The sequence below is a fragment of the Ixodes scapularis genome, unplaced genomic scaffold (genome assembly GCF_016920785.2).
Source record: "Ixodes scapularis isolate PalLabHiFi unplaced genomic scaffold, ASM1692078v2 PGA_scaffold3__209_contigs__length_174095766, whole genome shotgun sequence".
NCBI lineage: Eukaryota > Metazoa > Arthropoda > Arachnida > Ixodida > Ixodidae > Ixodes > Ixodes scapularis.
This window is the reverse complement of record NW_024609868.1, coordinates 164,037,781-164,053,985: the sequence shown is the minus strand read 5'-3', so window position 1 is coordinate 164,053,985 and position 16,205 is coordinate 164,037,781. Positions and strand designations below refer to the sequence as shown.

The following is a 16,205-nucleotide window of genomic DNA, read 5'->3' as shown; positions in this document are numbered from 1 at the left end:
CGAGGACTGGGTGTCCTTGGGCATTGGGAAAACACCATCTCTCTCTCCAGCCCAGCCCGTGAAAAATTTACAAAGAACACACGGACGCAGCAATGAGGGACGGGAGATTAATTTCTAATGCTCCTTTCGGCCGCCCGATGCAAAATGGCCAAGCGGCTTCCCCGACGCAAATATCTTGAAGGGTCCATGCGATCTCTCCCACAGACACATTAAAAACGATTCTGATGTGTTCTGTGGTTTCACGGAAAAGATTGAGACAGACCCCACAGGCTTCTCAAAACATTATGGGAGGACGCTTAAGTGGAACACGATAGCTAAATATAAATCCCCGCTCGTTCCCAAGCTGTGCAAGCGTGTTTATGTGGCCTAGTCGGTAGCATGCCTGGCTCGTAACCGAAAAGTCGTGAGTTAGAATCCCGCAATTGCCTAAATTTCTTCATTTTCTTTTTTTTTTTTCTTCTTTAAGGCAAATGAATACCTGGTGAATCAATCAGGATTTTCCCATCCCACCAACGCCGACTTCTCTGCAACACAAGCTCCTTAAATCTATCGCTTTAAAAACGATGACGGGTTTCATCATTTAGGATATTTTAAATGGTTTGTCAGGCCCCTTAGAAAACTTTGACGAAAATCTCAGACGTGTCAAACATTTTTAAAGGGCGCGTTAAGCCTTTTTAAAGGGTATGTGAAAACATTCAAGAAAGCCTGGTGGGGCCCGTAGACCAATTTTAAATATGATGAGCTTGCTTTCGCCTCAAGAAGCGCAGTAAAAACGTCCGGCTCTTTGCGGAGCATTATTATTTTGCTCCTTTGAATAGACAATTAAGATCATTTAGAAACATGCTATATTATCGAGACATTTCAAACACAGAAGCATGGCTTCCTCCACCGATAACCAAATATTATAAGACGTATAAACATGCACAAAACTCCCCCCCCCCCCCTTTTATTTTTAGGTGAAAACGAGCATATGTGCAGTTGCATGCTAACGCTGGGGTTGTGTGTTTGTACCGCCTGGCATCCCCAGGACTATCTCAGACAAAAGTATGATTCTGCAACATCCTGCATGTCATGAGGAGTTCCGCAGTCAGGTGGCTCGGACCAGCAAAAGGAGTGAGCCATCAAAACAGCGAGCAAATATGCAGCAGTCACCAGAGTGGGCTCCAAAGCATGCAGAGATGGGAGAAGATGAAAATCACCTACCTTTGCTGTGTGCCAGGATGTCATGTAGCACAGCCTCCTCCTGTGGAAGAAACGAGCTCGGTAAGAGGCCAGGACTAGCTAGCGAAATCATCAATTAAGAGTCAGTTCGATCGCTATGTTCCGTTTTATCGGAAATGCACATATGTGGTGTCTCTACGACTTAGGCTGTTGGGAAAAGGTGCCATAAATATTGGGCCACTATTGCAGCACATGTTGTGACTCCGGCACTATCTAACTATTTCGAGTGATACCATGTGTGCTACTGGGCATAGCAAAAGGAGTACAAAAAACATAGAGGTACAAGAACAAACAATTAAAAAAGTCGGGACACGCGAAAAAAAAAAAGAAAGTGAAGCAAACTTTGTCGTGGTGGCACGGAGGCACATGGCATACATGATAATCAAGTGATCCCATCAGGACTACGAGACCCTGGTCCAGTCGTATCGCAGTAGTCGCCATCTATGAAAGGTTTTCTTGCGACTTATAGCTCCTGACATTGTCTGGTAATTTATATGACGTCGGCGATCAACATATCAGAACATTTGACGAGCAATTTCTATGCTTCATTTCATCATAATCATAGCGCAGCCGACGCTACGAGCCAATGGGGCCAACTAAACAGCGACAAAGTGCAACATCATGGCATTCATCCATCTTCCTCTATGTTTTCCGGTGAGTAGAGATGTTTTGAAATAGATATTTGTACCGTTCTCCTTTCTGCTTATTTCTTTTAATATCACAGTCAACCAATAGTGGCTTTGCTAAGGTCGATTCGCTCAGAAGAGCACTGCTTTCTGCTCAGCCCTATATCAGGCTGAGCAGAGAGCAGTGCTATTCTGAGCACTGTTTTTTTTTTTTTTTTTTTTTTTTTTTTTTTGCTATTTGGCTTGATTTTTTTTACTTAAGTACAGAAATGCACATAGAAAGCATCAAATGATAAACAAACGGTAAATAAAAACTATTTTCGAAATTTGTTCTGCGGGAAAGGTTTGATTAAAATTGTCATAGTAAAACTGGCGTGATTTAAATCTTTTTGACTTTTATTTTCCAGTCCGATTTTAAATAAATTTGTCTACAAGGTGGTGTTGCAAATTAATAAAACTGACTACAGGACAGAGTGGCAAACTGTTATTTTTGGCCGAACCGGAACTGAACCGAAATCTTCGCCACCATCTTGGAACTGAACCAGAAAAATATAATGGTAACCGGTCCAAAACAATGCATTGTCATTTTCTTTTTTTGCATCACAAAAGGAATATTGGAGACTAAAAAAAATTGGCAGCGGTATTTCTTTGTGTTGATCAAATCGTCTATATACAGAATTGCAATGCATGAGTAATTGTGGGTTTTTGTGGCACTTTTGCATTCGCACTGATTAATCATGTGTCAATGCAAAAGTAGGATTCTGCAACATTGTGCATGTCGTGAAGAGTTCCACAGTCAGGTGACTTGGAGCAGCAAAAGGAGTGAGGCCCAGGGGTCATAGGCCGGCGCTTATCTTGATGAATGATGGTTTCTTTTTTCAGCGATTTTGCATGCTTTTGTTCTCGGAGTCCACTTGTTCGAAGCACGCCCCATTCTGATACCCCTTCCCCATGAGCAGATTTCCGAAGGCCATGTCGGAAACTGAGGAGCGGAACTCCGTCCGGGTTTTGTTTACAGTGCTGAACACTCTTTCACATTCAGCGTTGCTGCATGTGAATGCTATAACGATTACACGTGCAACTAACACGGACGCCGGACTGCTCGCCACAAAACTGGCTGAAACAGCGAGGCCGAACCACGACTGAACGCGCCGAACCACCAACAAAGGTTTTGGGCTTTGGATCCGTGGCCATCGAATAGTAGAAACCATGACGCTGCCGTGGACGGTATTTATCGCCGTCTTGTGGCGGTGCGAGGTACCGCCAGCAGCGATGTTTTTCTTTAGCATTTTTTCGTAAAAAACTAAGCAAGATTCGTAAACTCGTAAAATTAGTCCCAAGTCATACATTTTACGGAAGATTTGGCAGGTATGGTGTGGCTTTCACTGACCGTGAACCTTCTGCCGAATGCATTTTGCACCATCAAATTTGATTTTCTCAGCAAGAACAAATCGCAATGACCAGCCATGTTAAACATGTCAGTTTTGTGGTGAAATGCATTGTTCGCAACACTGGCAAAGTAGATGCCCAAATTGTAAAGTTGTGCACTATACATTTTGTTGTGTATTCAGGTTCTCGCGCCCCGGTCCTCACCGAGGAGTCGCGTATATTGAGGTTCCCCCACGTTGCACCAGATGGAACCGCGCGTCCGGAGAGCACCGAACCGGGCGCGTGTCAGGTTTCGTTTTCGCGTGCGTCGCGCGCCTGCGGACTCTGCGCCCCGCGAGACCGCGCGCGTCCCCGCCGAGCGTTGGAGCGACCCTCCACAATGTAATCCCGACCAGCCACACGGGCTGGATATTTACTCTAATAAAGTTGCGTTCTTACGTATCAAGGACCCAACACATTTAGCAGTCTCGCGAGAATATACGGCAGCTTAATGAAATGTTAGAGCGCATGACTAATAAAGCACAGGGTTCTAAAGTGAGGGCCCAAAACAAGTCCACCTAAAACGGAGAACATTAGCCTCCCGAGGTAGTATTTCGCAAAGTTTCGGGTTCATGCAAGCCGATGCCCAAATGTGATTAATGTTATGATTATAAGAATCTTTGTCTGTCCTTCATGCTATTGATGCGTAATTAGGAATATCATTACATTTCCCTATTTCTTTTTGCAGTAAGGCATTGTGTATCAGATTTACTTGAAGAATAATCATGTGAGCACAAAGTCCTTTTTGCAAGGAGGTTATGAGCACTAGGAGGGGGCACGTTGCAATATTGGTGAAGCCTAGTCATAAAAACTTTAAACGATATTGTGGCCAACGTGACCGCAGATCTCTCTGGCAATTGGTGCGCGTGATATGTCACCTGCGAGATGGATGGTTGATTGTAGAACGATTCCTTGCAGGTTTGCGTGCGCTCCGTCCGGTAGGTTCTTGTCAGATCAAAGGCTAGACGAAGGCTAGCTACGGTCACGTGATGTGGTCATGTTGGGCTGATAAGTGAGGACAGTAAGGAGGAAAATGTGAGAGGCGAGATGTCAAGGGAGCATGGCTTGGGGAGGCTACGCGGCTGACGTCATGCCCTCCCTTCTATCCTCCTTGCCTTTTTGCTTTTTGGCATACCCCGCAACTTAGTGTTTCATACTGCCAAACAGCGAACCAAAAAAAATGCACTTCCGCAGATCGGCTTAAAGGCCGACGTATTTTCAAGTATCGTCGTTGCCGTGTTAGTCTCAAGCAGGTATGGGAACTTCATACAGTCAAATGTATTGATGATAATAAAAATATACATTTAATTACTGACAAGATTTGGCAACATAAATAAAGGGCCGATCGCCTTAAAGATAAACATAAGTAAACGCACCCCCACGTGTATAAATAAAACTTTAATTTTGAAGCTGATTTAATTAACAGTTCCTGATGCATATATAGGTTCTAAACCATATAAGAGTATGTTACTGCCTCTTTTACATGAAGAACAGCAATTTTACGTGTCTGTGGGCTGGATGTGTGGTGGAACTATGATGATTATGCATGTAGGCCATTGGAAAGTGACATCTTTTGTAGCTGCCATGTCGAGTAGAGCACGAAATACTTTGTTCTATTTAACGAAAAATTATCAATTAGCAAGGGTGATGCTTATTTGCGAATTGAATTGACCGGCACCTTGACAAGAACAAACCTCAATAGTCAGGCTATCCCAGTTCATCCTGTATAAGAAAATGTTCACTTGGGTATGCACAACTTTAGGCCAGATTCAATCTGAGTATGAAAGTGCGTATAAATACAAAATAAACAATTTCGATCACTTCTTACTGAATGCTTCTTTGCCTGCATCATGGTGCTGAGTGTAAGCAATGTTGGTTAAGAAAACAAGCGTACTGATTGCAGCTCAGTGTTTCTATAAAAGGTAGATTGAAGGGCTCGTACTAAAAGTTTCGCGACATTTTGAAAACACTATTGCTTTTCGCTGAGTTGCGTCGTTATCATATATATATTGTGAAACACTATTCGAAAACAATATTTCACTACCTATATGGCTACGGGGCGCCCATTCCATGATTTAATGCACTAATTAATTCCTTAATTCAAGAGCACAACTATGATTCAACTTTTAGTATTGCGACGCGAAGTTGTACCAATCAGGGGTATTTTAAGCGACCTACCACACTTCGTAACAACCTTTTGATTCAGGTAAAATATACGTGACTATAGTAAACAAACGGATGCTGAGTCGTATAAAACAATGTTTTGCAAGTTAATCTAGTTTTTGTTTTACTGTTCCGTCGAAATTAAGTTCCCGTTCCAGGCGCCTGAAAATAAAAGTAAACATATGAACAATAATAATAAAAAAAAAAAAAACTATAGAGTATAGTTACTTGTTTCAGGGCGCAAATAGTGCCTGTTGCTAAAACAATGCGGAAAATATTGTAAATTCAGCAGTTCAAACCATTATTTTTCCTCCCCGGAACTGAAGCGAACGCTGTCAATCCGAACTAAACCGATAAAAATCTCAGTTTGACACTCTGCTACAGGAGGCTTTGAACTGACCCATATCATACTGAGCTCCTATATCATTACACTAATAAAGTGCAGTGATACAATTGAAAAAAAACAAAAAAAACAGGGTGTCGAACCGCAACCGAAAACCGGAACCGAACCGGTATTTTTTCCGGACCTGAACCCGAACCGTTATATTGTTATCGCGATGAACCCGAACCGGAACTGAACCGGAAAAAAAATAACGGTTACCGGCTCATGTCAAAACGGTTCGGCCACGCGCTGTTGACAATGAATGTGCTATCAATGCCATTTGTTTTTAAGGCCACGGTCCCACTGAATGTGGCAGTTTAGGTACTTTTTGGCAGGTCATTACTCAACCCCTTTTAAATACTGTTATGAGGGATTAATGTCATTCGAAAGGCAATGCAATCCTCTTTCATTTGATATTATGCATGTGTTGGTTTTTACTGTTCATGCGCGTTTGTAGCGTTGCGAATATGACGGCGCGGACCCTCACTTGCTCCGCTAGTTCATGTTTTATGAACGATCTATTAAAGATAGCACGCTTCCAATATAGCAGTTTTGTTAAGATGATGTCGGAGCAGAATGTAACGATACACTTTTTTGGTATTTGCACTACTTTGTTTTTTTCATCCCCCCAAATATTGCCCTAAAATTGACATTTTTCAGCACAAATATGTTTTTAACGACAAGCGCTAGGGCAATGAAATTAGCTACAGATATAGTGCTTATAATTGGTAATATGCAGAAAAAAATTTAATGTTGTGTAAAATTTTTTTGTTTAGATATTTTATATCAAACGTAGCACTTTTTTGTGCTTCGAGTCATGGTACTTCAAATGCCGCTGAGGAAATAATTAAGCTATGATAAAATCTTTTATAACATTTAGAGCTACAATGGTTGCCCAAGAGGTGGACGATGGCTTTTTTTCATTTTGAAAGTCATAACGCTCCAGGAGCCCTTCAAACTTACCTGTTTTTGATGCATATCTTTTTTGGACATCAAACAAATTTATTGGCATCCAATAGCAGTATTGTTAGGAATAGATATACATTGCGATGTATTAAATTTTCACAATGATCTTGCGTTGGTTTCTTAATAGGTGTAGAGCTTAGATAATTTTAAAAACAATTAAAAACTGCTTGGGTGTTTTGTTGCGCTACCTGGCGGATGGCAGACAAACTGCTGATATCTAGTGTTCAAAAAATTTCCGAGGGCGGCGTTGGCGTCTGTATCATCATCAATCTCCGTGTCTTTTTACCTTCACATTTAAAAAATATATTGGAAGATTTACTATCGATAAATGAATGGTTTAAGTACTGGGTCCGATTAATAAATCTAAGACAAATAATTACACACGTGTAGCGTGATATAATGTGTTCATTATTCGATATGATTGAAATCAATAAACAATAAAGACGAAGAGGAAAATAATACTTTCGAGTTCACTTCATGTCTAGAGTCACTAAATGAGCTTTAAAGTATCGGCATTCCGTTCCCCAAAATTGTTTTGGGCACCGCCATTTTGGGTCTTGTTCAGAGCAAACGCAACTGCCGATCGTCATGATCCAAAAGTACGACTTCCTCAGCCCTAGATGCGGTGCTAGGAAGCTTATGCAATATTACAATGCTCTGTCGCGGATTGTTTAAACATTTGTGGGGTACGGAAAAGCGTTTCCTGTGATTTTAGATAAAGCTTCAGGTAACTGGCAACCATGATTTTAAGCCACAATATGGCCAAGTGTCATTACTCTGAACCGTAGCTAATTTATACCCCTGTTATACGAGCACCCTTAACCGTGGTTAACTCAGCTTTAACTGCTGTTACGTGGCACCACAGTTACCGCACTATAGTCTCGGACAGCTGTTTCAGAAGAAGTGGAGAGCGCTCGTGCACTGCTTCGATGTGTGCTCAAGATGCTCTAGCGCACGTTCGCCCATAGCTTTGACTGCATAGTCGGAGAATGTTGTCGGCCAGTATTGTGCGCTAACTGTGGCTTAGCGTAACTGCAGTTAAATGCACCCGTGTAACAAGGGTATTACTGGCACAAGTGGGAACAATGAGGAAGAGGCCGGTGTCAAAAGGTAGTGGCTTGTGGAATCCACGGGGCTTACGTCATGGCCCCTCCAGGTATTACAAGACTCTTGAACAAGAGCATGAATAGTGTCATTAAATAAGCTACGCGTAAGAGTAGCGACACTTCGCCATATTGTGGCTTAAAATCATGTTTGCCAGTTATTTGAAGCTTTATCTGAAATCACAAGAAACGCTTTTCCGTCCTCAAATTTAAACAGTGTGCGACAAAGCAAAGCAACATTACATGAGCTTCCTAATGCTGAGGATGTCTCACTTTTAAATCATGACGATCGGCAGTTGCGCCTGCTCTGCACAATCACCAGAATGGCGGCGTTCACAACACTGAGGGGGAAGAGAGTGCCGATACTCCAAGCGCAGCTCATTTATTTGCTCTAGTTCCCGCAAAACTCCTTCTCCCTGACTGAAACTGAAAGTAAATATGAATAATACACTATTATTATAGCTTATTTAGTTATAACCAACTACACATAATGAGAGGAGGAAGCGGCCGGGTAGGAGAAACGCGGGTTTTATGTGCGACCGTTCTAACCGTCTCAAAAGAGAGAACGCGCGAGCTTGCGCTGGTTTAAAAAGAGGCATCCAAAAAAAAAAAGAGGCGGCACGCTGTGCTCTTTGTTATTATGCGTCTAATTGCAAATTGTTGTGTGTATGTTTATACAGCCGCAAGTTAGTCTGCCTTAGTGGGCGTCTGACTCTCAGCTGTAGATGAGCAATTTAGCCAGTGCGGTACAACCGTAAACCTGGGGTGCACCACGCAGTAGTGATACACACGACCGCACGCCGGTACGCTGCTCTTCCAGATCGAAACGGGCAGGGGCGGGGTGGATTCTGCAGCGCGAGCTTTCGCTCCAAGTGCTCGGAACTGGTGTGCGCTAGACCATGCACCATGCAGTTATATTTACACTCAAGGGCATTTGATATCCAACGTATTCAGAGAGATGACACCTTCTGGTCAACCAACATAGAGCCTTTTCTACTCAAGTTTTACATGGAAGGCCCGGCTTCCGCTGAAATTCCTTACGTAGACGAGTTGTCCGACCGAATAAACTGCAATTACTCCAGATCTGGGAATCTCTCGATCTTCGATCGTAAGCCATGGTATCATGAGATCGAGGGGTGTGGCTCTTCGTCCGCTGAATATTGCTTCGGCGGGTGTTTTTACCGTGTAAGATGAGACCGTCGCGTGCTGCTGGAACAACAACCTGGCGATTCTTCACTGAACTGCTTCTTTCGTAAGCTTCAAAGGGACTTTTTGTTTTGTTTCGCACACCATCTGTTCTGCATGTCCGTTAGTTGCAGGATGGTATGGTGCACTAATGTGATGCCTGATGCCGGTTTTTTTTCTTCAGAAACTTGTTTATTTTGTTTGAAGCAAAATTTGGCGTGTTATCAGAGAAAAGTATTTTCGGTAGTGCAAAAGTAGGTACAAGAGACCGTAGAACGTCAATGACGTGTTTGGACGTCGTGGCAGGCATCGTGTAAACTTCCAGCCACTTAGAGTACGCATCGTCCATGACTCCGCAGATGCGGATACGTTTCGCCGCCCACCGATTGAATAGTGGATCGTTTTCAGTTACTGTTCATGATGGCGTTGGACTCAAGGAAGACTTCGAGTCTTTCCAGAAAGTTAGCCCAGGTGCCAGGACTTTTGTCGAAAGCGGTAAGTGTTCGAAACGTCGACAACGTCGGTAGCCACGTGTTGTGCTTGACACTGGACACTTACCATTCGCTGAGAAAAGACTTGCAAGTTCGTCTGCCACGAGTCGTGCGATATCAGGTCATCACCGCGACACCATCTCCCGACAAAAACGCATGTCCATAGTTAGCAATCACGTGAACTTATAAATTCCCGAATGCTCATAGCTTGCCGTCGCTAAACGCCGTTCATTCATAGCGTCTTCATTGCAAATAAACGTCTTCCTATTTCTTCTGATGGTTTTCATCATATTCCTCCTAAGCTGTACTTACAACATTATGTGTGTCGGTACTTCCGAAAATATTGAAACGGCGTTTGTTTTCTGGGAACTATAATGTAACAACCTTTACGACATCTGCCGGACCCCGTGAAACACAATATTTCGTGACGTTATTTTAGTCGTCGTTAAAATGCTCAGGTAAGCACCGTAAATCGCGACTTGACGTCCGCTTCCACTGGTGTCTTGGAAGATTGAGTCTACTGAGCTTGCATTCCTGCAGAGGAAATTTTCATTGATACAATATTAACACGTCAATCAACATTTGATTCCTTCTTGGTAAGATTTGTTGCGCAAGCCCGTTACAACCGCCGAACCGCATCTCCGCATACATCCGTTTGCTGGGCCACGCTACTTGAGCTAGCGGAGCACAGCTGGCAGCGGCGCGAGCAAGGCCACGAGGGGAACGTGATGGTGCTCGAGCCATCCCACTGTGAACCAATGTTTCGGCCACCCCACGGGTGCGTGTCGCCATCTATTGTTTGAACTAACGCCTTGTTCAAGATGGCTGCCGTGGGACCGCAGCCTTAAGTGCCGTCAACTGACACACACCCTCGCTTACATATTTTTCTTCTCCACTCAGTCTTAGGAATATAAACGCTGCATCCATGAATCTTGACAAACGCTGCATCCATGAATCTTGACATGGGAACCAGTATTGCGCTGGTCGCGGCTTGCACGGAAGAAAAAAAATTAAAAGGCTGTGCAAAAAAAAAAAATAAAATCGCGTCACGGGATTTTTTTTTTTTACAATCTCGTAAATCCTAAATGCTGCTGTGTGCTCATTTCATAACACGTTTCTAGAACGCGCGAGTTCTTGAAGCTTGCTTTCATCGGAATGAGAAAAGAAAAGGCTGTGGAGTTTGATAATAATGCATCCGGTTTCGTATAGGCACTTAGAAGCTAACATATTTGTGAGACAGCGAACTCTTCTATTTTAATATTTATCCTATTACGTCCTTCTGGCGTTGCGTTCGGTGAAGTGTTTTTCATATTCCGTATCTTGTTTAATAAAAACTTCTTTAAGGGTCTAATTTGAGTTACCGAAGGCTAGTTCAAATAAAGAAAGCTGTATTTTCTCCCCACTGTTCCTTCAATTGCTTACACGCCGAGGTGGCGGGACAGTTAGCGAGTTCTACTTGTAAGTGGGTTTGTAAGGAGGTCGCGGATTTTTCAGCTACTGCGTCGGACCCAATTAGATGAAGTCCGAATGCGTAAACGTCGGTGAGGTAACCTTTGAGTGCACATAAAGAAACCATTCCTGGTAGAAATCCCTGAGTCTTACACTACGATGTATCCCGTTTCGTATGTGCTGATTTCAGATGTTTTATTTGTAATTTATTTTGATGTTGCAACTTGTCATTTATAATTTCCGAACCGGTTCGCGAACCGGTTCAGCGCCCCGAACCGGTTCGCGAACCGGTTCCCGGATCGAATTAATCGAACCGGAACTGAACCGGAACAAAATAAATTGACCTGAACCTGAACCGTAACCGAACCCGTATTTTTTTTTCGGTTCGACACACCGCAAAAAAACAAAGTGGTGAATGCAAACTGTTATATTATACCTTATTCTGAACGTTAGATGATCAGAGAGAATATGGTAAGGGCGCAGGCAAGCTGGTGAATATTAACCACGTTGGATTAACCTGAGACTGGGCTAGAGAAAAAACATCAAGACATAGAACGGACAGAAAACAGACAGGACGAAGTTGAGACGTCGTCCTGTGTATTTTTTTTAATGTTTTTATGTTTCTTTTCTAGCCCAGTCTCAGGTTAATTCAACGTGGTAGGTAGCTTTCAAAGTAAATTAATTGTATAGCACTGAAAATAATGCATAATATTATTTTCTGTGCTAGTAATTCTAACTGCAGATTAACTACCTTTGGAGGGAGGTAGCCGGATTAGTAATCAACTTACATTTTACAAATGTGACTAAATTATCAAACAAATATTAATTTCTGGTTCTAAAAGGAAATCATGTGGTGGGTGCTTTTGCCGGTAGAGCTGTTCACAGCAAACAAAAAAAGAGGAGAGACGTGGAAGACATTAATCGAAACATTCCAACAACGTTTCGCATTTGTCCGAATCCAGCCCAATCCGCACCCCGAGTGCGTGAGTGCGGATCGCGTGCGGAGGCGCGGACGCTGTACCGGGGCACGGGGTACTGGGCCGACTGGTGTACACAGACGTTGGCACGATTGAGTGCGTTGGATTTTATTTCCCCGCACTCCGCGTGTGGCACGATTTTGTCTCGGGAAGCTATGAACACAGTGGTTTAGAAGTTCTCAACTTTGCGTTGGGAATGACACTGGCTTGTATGCAGCCTCGACGAGTCTATGGAAATATTGGTGTTGCTTGTTTCAAAACTAGAATGATTTCAAGCAAACGTTCTCGCTTTTATTGAAAGAAAAATAATTAGCCTTCGGTGGTGCACTTACGATTAAACGGTACTCACGCCTCGGGGATCGGACGCAGACGATCAATGCGTGTATGTGTTTGTGGCGGGGGGGAGGGAGGGAGGGGGGGGGGGGGGGGGGGGGGGGACCCTTTTATTAATATTTTACCCACTCCAAAACTCGGGGACATCCCAAACACATCACCCCCCTCCCCCCCCCCCCCCCCTCCTTACGAAAAAAAAGAAAAAAGTTCTGCCGAGAATTTTTTTGTAGGGTTAAATATTTTTATTGACAAAAGAAAAAAACGAAACTAGAGCAGTGCACAATTTTTTCCCTACTGTCTTGTGCTTAGATGATGGGGGCAGTGGCATAGGAAAAGGGGGGGGGGGGGGGGGTTCCAGTAAACAATATTATTAAAAAAAGAGCCCCCCCCCCCCCCCTTTCCTATGCCACTGCCCCCATCACCTCAGCACAAGACAATAGACATCTTCTGAACACTTTCAAAACTACTAGACGGGGGAATGCCTGAAAAGTCCCCGGCCATTTGTTACTGTAGCTTTTTTTTTTTTTTTTAACAGTATGATTTGCGTGTTTGTAACTAGACAACGATAGATGTGACGGATGTTAAACGTTGCGGGTTTTGGGCGCGGGGGAAGTTTAGAACATCTGTGTGTGTGTGTGTGTGGGGGGGGGGGGGGGGGCAATTATTTGCTCGCCGTCCACCGTTCCCACATTACTGCCCCCACCAGCTAAGCACCACACAATGTTAATGTGCTGACTGTGGCAAAGCTTCCGTTTTTTTGGCAAATAATATAATTTGTTTAACAAACAAAAAAAACAAAAAAACTGAAAGAAAAATAGGATTGCTTATTACCTGCTTTCATGCCTTTTTTCAAGTCCTCGAGGCGCGAGTACAGTTCAATCTCTACCCAAATGCGCAACTTAGCGCTAATCAATTTCGAAAAAAAAAAAAGAAAGATGCGATTATGCATTTGCAGTAATGTTTGGAGGTGAGCTAGTCGGTGGTGCATAAAAAAGCATATAATTTAAACAGCGCAAACGAACACAAGGACAAGTAGAAGGGACACAGACACAGCGCTGACTCACGGCTTCTTATGTTGATGTCTTTTAAAAATACGAAAAAGATAGTAAGTCGTGAGTCAGCGCTGTGTCTGTGTACCTTCTTCTACTTGTCTTTGTGCTCGTTTGCGCTGCTTTAATATTTGCTTACGATTATGCATTTGTTTCAAATTGAATTAATTCCGAAACATAGGTCTTCCCCCCATTAAACACCGCACAACTACTAATATTTCTATGGAATCGGCGCTGCCAACATGCCAATGTCACAGCACAACATCGGAAGTCACTGTATTTAAAGTTTCCCGCGTCCAAGTCGCGCCACGCCACACGCAAAGTTCTCCGCCGCACGCACTTGGAGTGAATCCGCACTCAGAGTGCGGATTAGAATCACCACTATCCGCATTCGGAGTGCGAATAGGGACAGCCAAAATTTCATAAATTGTCTCCATCTTTCTTCAGCTTTCCTTTCGCACTGTCCCAGACTTTGATAAAACGAGAGCGCTTCCGATGGGCCCAGAAGCTACTCCGAGAAAAAGGAGCTACGCAGCGAAAATGACCCGAAGAAAACTGGGCATTACGTCAGGGCCGACACGATGGGCACAGTCGGGTAGTGGCTCGGACCGCTGCCCGCGATGAAACGTCCGCGGACGCAGACCCCGTTCGTCCGACGAATCGCTTCGCCATCGAGAGAGAATCCAAGATGCTGAAATGTCATCGACCGTGATGAATGAACGGCTAGAATCGAGTCGGGAATTACTCAGCAAATAACGATTGGCAGGTTACACTTTATCGCCCCCGCCGAGCTCTTGTTTACAAGCCAGACTGCGGGAGATTTTTCTCTTTCCACGAATTCGGGAAATTGAATGGCAGGGGACCGTCAGCTGCTGAGGAGCCGAGCAGCTGCCACTACGAGGTCGTCGCAGGCGCGACTTACCGCGTACAGACAGTCCATCGCACTCCTCCGGGCTCCTGATGGGGATTTTTGACGTATTCGACACAGACACAGGTCACACACCTCGTTTACAGCGCTACTTCGCCTGACGACAGCCTCCCTCACAGGCTGATACCCTTCCGATTACTACAAAAAAACAAATAAATAGAAGAAGCGAAAAAACGACAAAAATAAAAACGAGTACCTTTGCACTCGCCTCCTCTAGGTGCAAAAGAGAACTTACTTTATCATTTTATTAAGTTTAACACGTTTCCTTCAAACGTTCTGATTTGTTTTCCCTGTGAACCAAAACAAACTACACAGTAGCTAATAATTGTAAAAATATTTTCAATTAAATTTATGTTTTTTTTTTATTTTGTTTTGTTGATTTGACGCGGATGGCTTTTTTGTTTAACTTCTCTCAACTCTCCCGAGTCAAGTAAATAAAAGGAAATAAACACATTGTGTTTTCTACAATAACATTTTTTTTCCCTTGTTGTTTATAAAGAAACCCGCCGCCCATTAGGGGAGATTTGGCGCTGCAGTCTCCGCGCCAATATACGGCTGCCGCGCCATTCATCGAGTTTCGAGTGATGGCAGCTTCCATCGAAATGAAGACGAGAACGCTGGAGGCCGAGAAACTAAAAAAATACGACAGACAGCTCAGGTGAGCGTGAGCGCGCTTCGCGGACTTATCACAAATTCCTCTAGCTCCCAAATGAGCGAATTGGGCGATGTAGTAGTTGCCGAACAAGGTGCCTTGCAGCTCCTACTTAATACTAAAAAGAGTGCTGGCCCTGACAATATACCCAACGAATTTGTAAAAAGGTGCGCGGAATGGATAGCAAAGTTTCTCGTACTTCGTCGAGAACAATAATATAACAACCCCATTCCAGCACGGCTTCAGGCGTTAGTTATCGACTGTTACTCAGCTGACCGAAAGCACTCTTGACTTTTCTCGTAATATACCGATCTCACCAGCCAATTTGACTACGCCACCCAAGGACGTTTAAACCATAGAGTTATTATAGTGTACGCTAGAGGTCCAACTGGCGCTAGTGTCTATACGACTTCCGTGACGCAAATTGAAGCAGACATCAACCAGTCTACTTTTCCAGCCTTCCTGTGTATTCCTATGTGAAAGCGCGCGTGCATTTTAACTGTTCTCCGGAAAATAACACGGAACACTTTGGTTATTTGGGTCGTACCGAATTGTATGTGCCTTGATTTACACTGTAAAAGTGTAATTGCTTTAGTTAGCGCATTTTTCTTCATCAGTGACCGATGTTTAACTTCGCTACATTTCAGTCCCAAACGGGTGTTCCGCAGCAGGTGTGTAAAAACAAGCGACGATTCGAAGCAAAGTTACAATAGAAAGGAATGTAGAGTGTTCAAGGCTCGCCAGCAATCCGGTGACGCTTATATATTGATAATATGCCAGTCCTGTCACTATATAAAATGACCCCGTCGTGCATGAGCGGATAAAACATTCAAAACGTAGAGAATAAAGTCCGTGGGCTATAAAAGTTGTCTCTTCGTATTGTTTTCTCTGCCGGGCAGCTTTTATCGGGCACTTGTTCTCAAAGATTTCGAGCGTGCGAGTGATATTTTGAATGTAGAACAAGCAGCTTCGCTCAGAGCAGAAAGAATAAAACGGTACTTACTTATTTAAAATAGGAATAGATTATGTGGCCTTCGATTAATTTTGATCGTATATGCACATGTAGTTACTGATCCGGTGTTACTGCGTAGTTCTTGCCGTCTTTCTTAATTTCCAGATGTTCTTCGTTCGTTTGGCACGTATATCCCCCAAGCTGAAAAGCGCCGACGCCGTGTTCGCGCTAACAGTGTCCAACAGTGCACATAAATACACGTACGAAGCTGTTTTGGCACTGTTTTTAATGCGATGGATT

The 16,205-nt window shown here is 43.6% G+C and overlaps 2 protein-coding genes across 3 annotated transcripts in view; one reads left to right on the top strand and one right to left on the bottom strand.

The window, feature by feature from the left end:
• Positions 1-14,461, bottom strand: part of LOC8051054 (glycerophosphocholine phosphodiesterase GPCPD1) — a 139,840-nt gene extending 125,379 nt beyond the window's left edge. The window contains exons 1-2 of one of the 2 annotated variants that reach the window (XM_029985601.4): positions 14,296-14,461; positions 1,204-1,243 (exon numbers count right to left, since the gene is read on the bottom strand). In XM_029985601.4, the coding sequence (XP_029841461.2) occupies positions 1,204-1,243; positions 14,296-14,313 (58 nt within the window). In that variant the 5' untranslated portion in view covers positions 14,314-14,461. The remainder of the gene's footprint in view (positions 1-1,203; positions 1,244-14,295) is intronic. The other variant, XM_029985602.4, reaches the window with a different exon arrangement.
• A 339-nt stretch (positions 14,462-14,800) lies between these two features.
• LOC8034352 (NEDD8-activating enzyme E1 regulatory subunit) overlaps positions 14,801-16,205 on the top strand; it is a 55,874-nt gene continuing 54,469 nt past the window's right edge. The window contains exon 1 of the mRNA XM_029982647.4: positions 14,801-14,959. Within this exon, the coding sequence (XP_029838507.2) occupies positions 14,886-14,959 (74 nt within the window). The 5' untranslated portion in view covers positions 14,801-14,885. The remainder of the gene's footprint in view (positions 14,960-16,205) is intronic.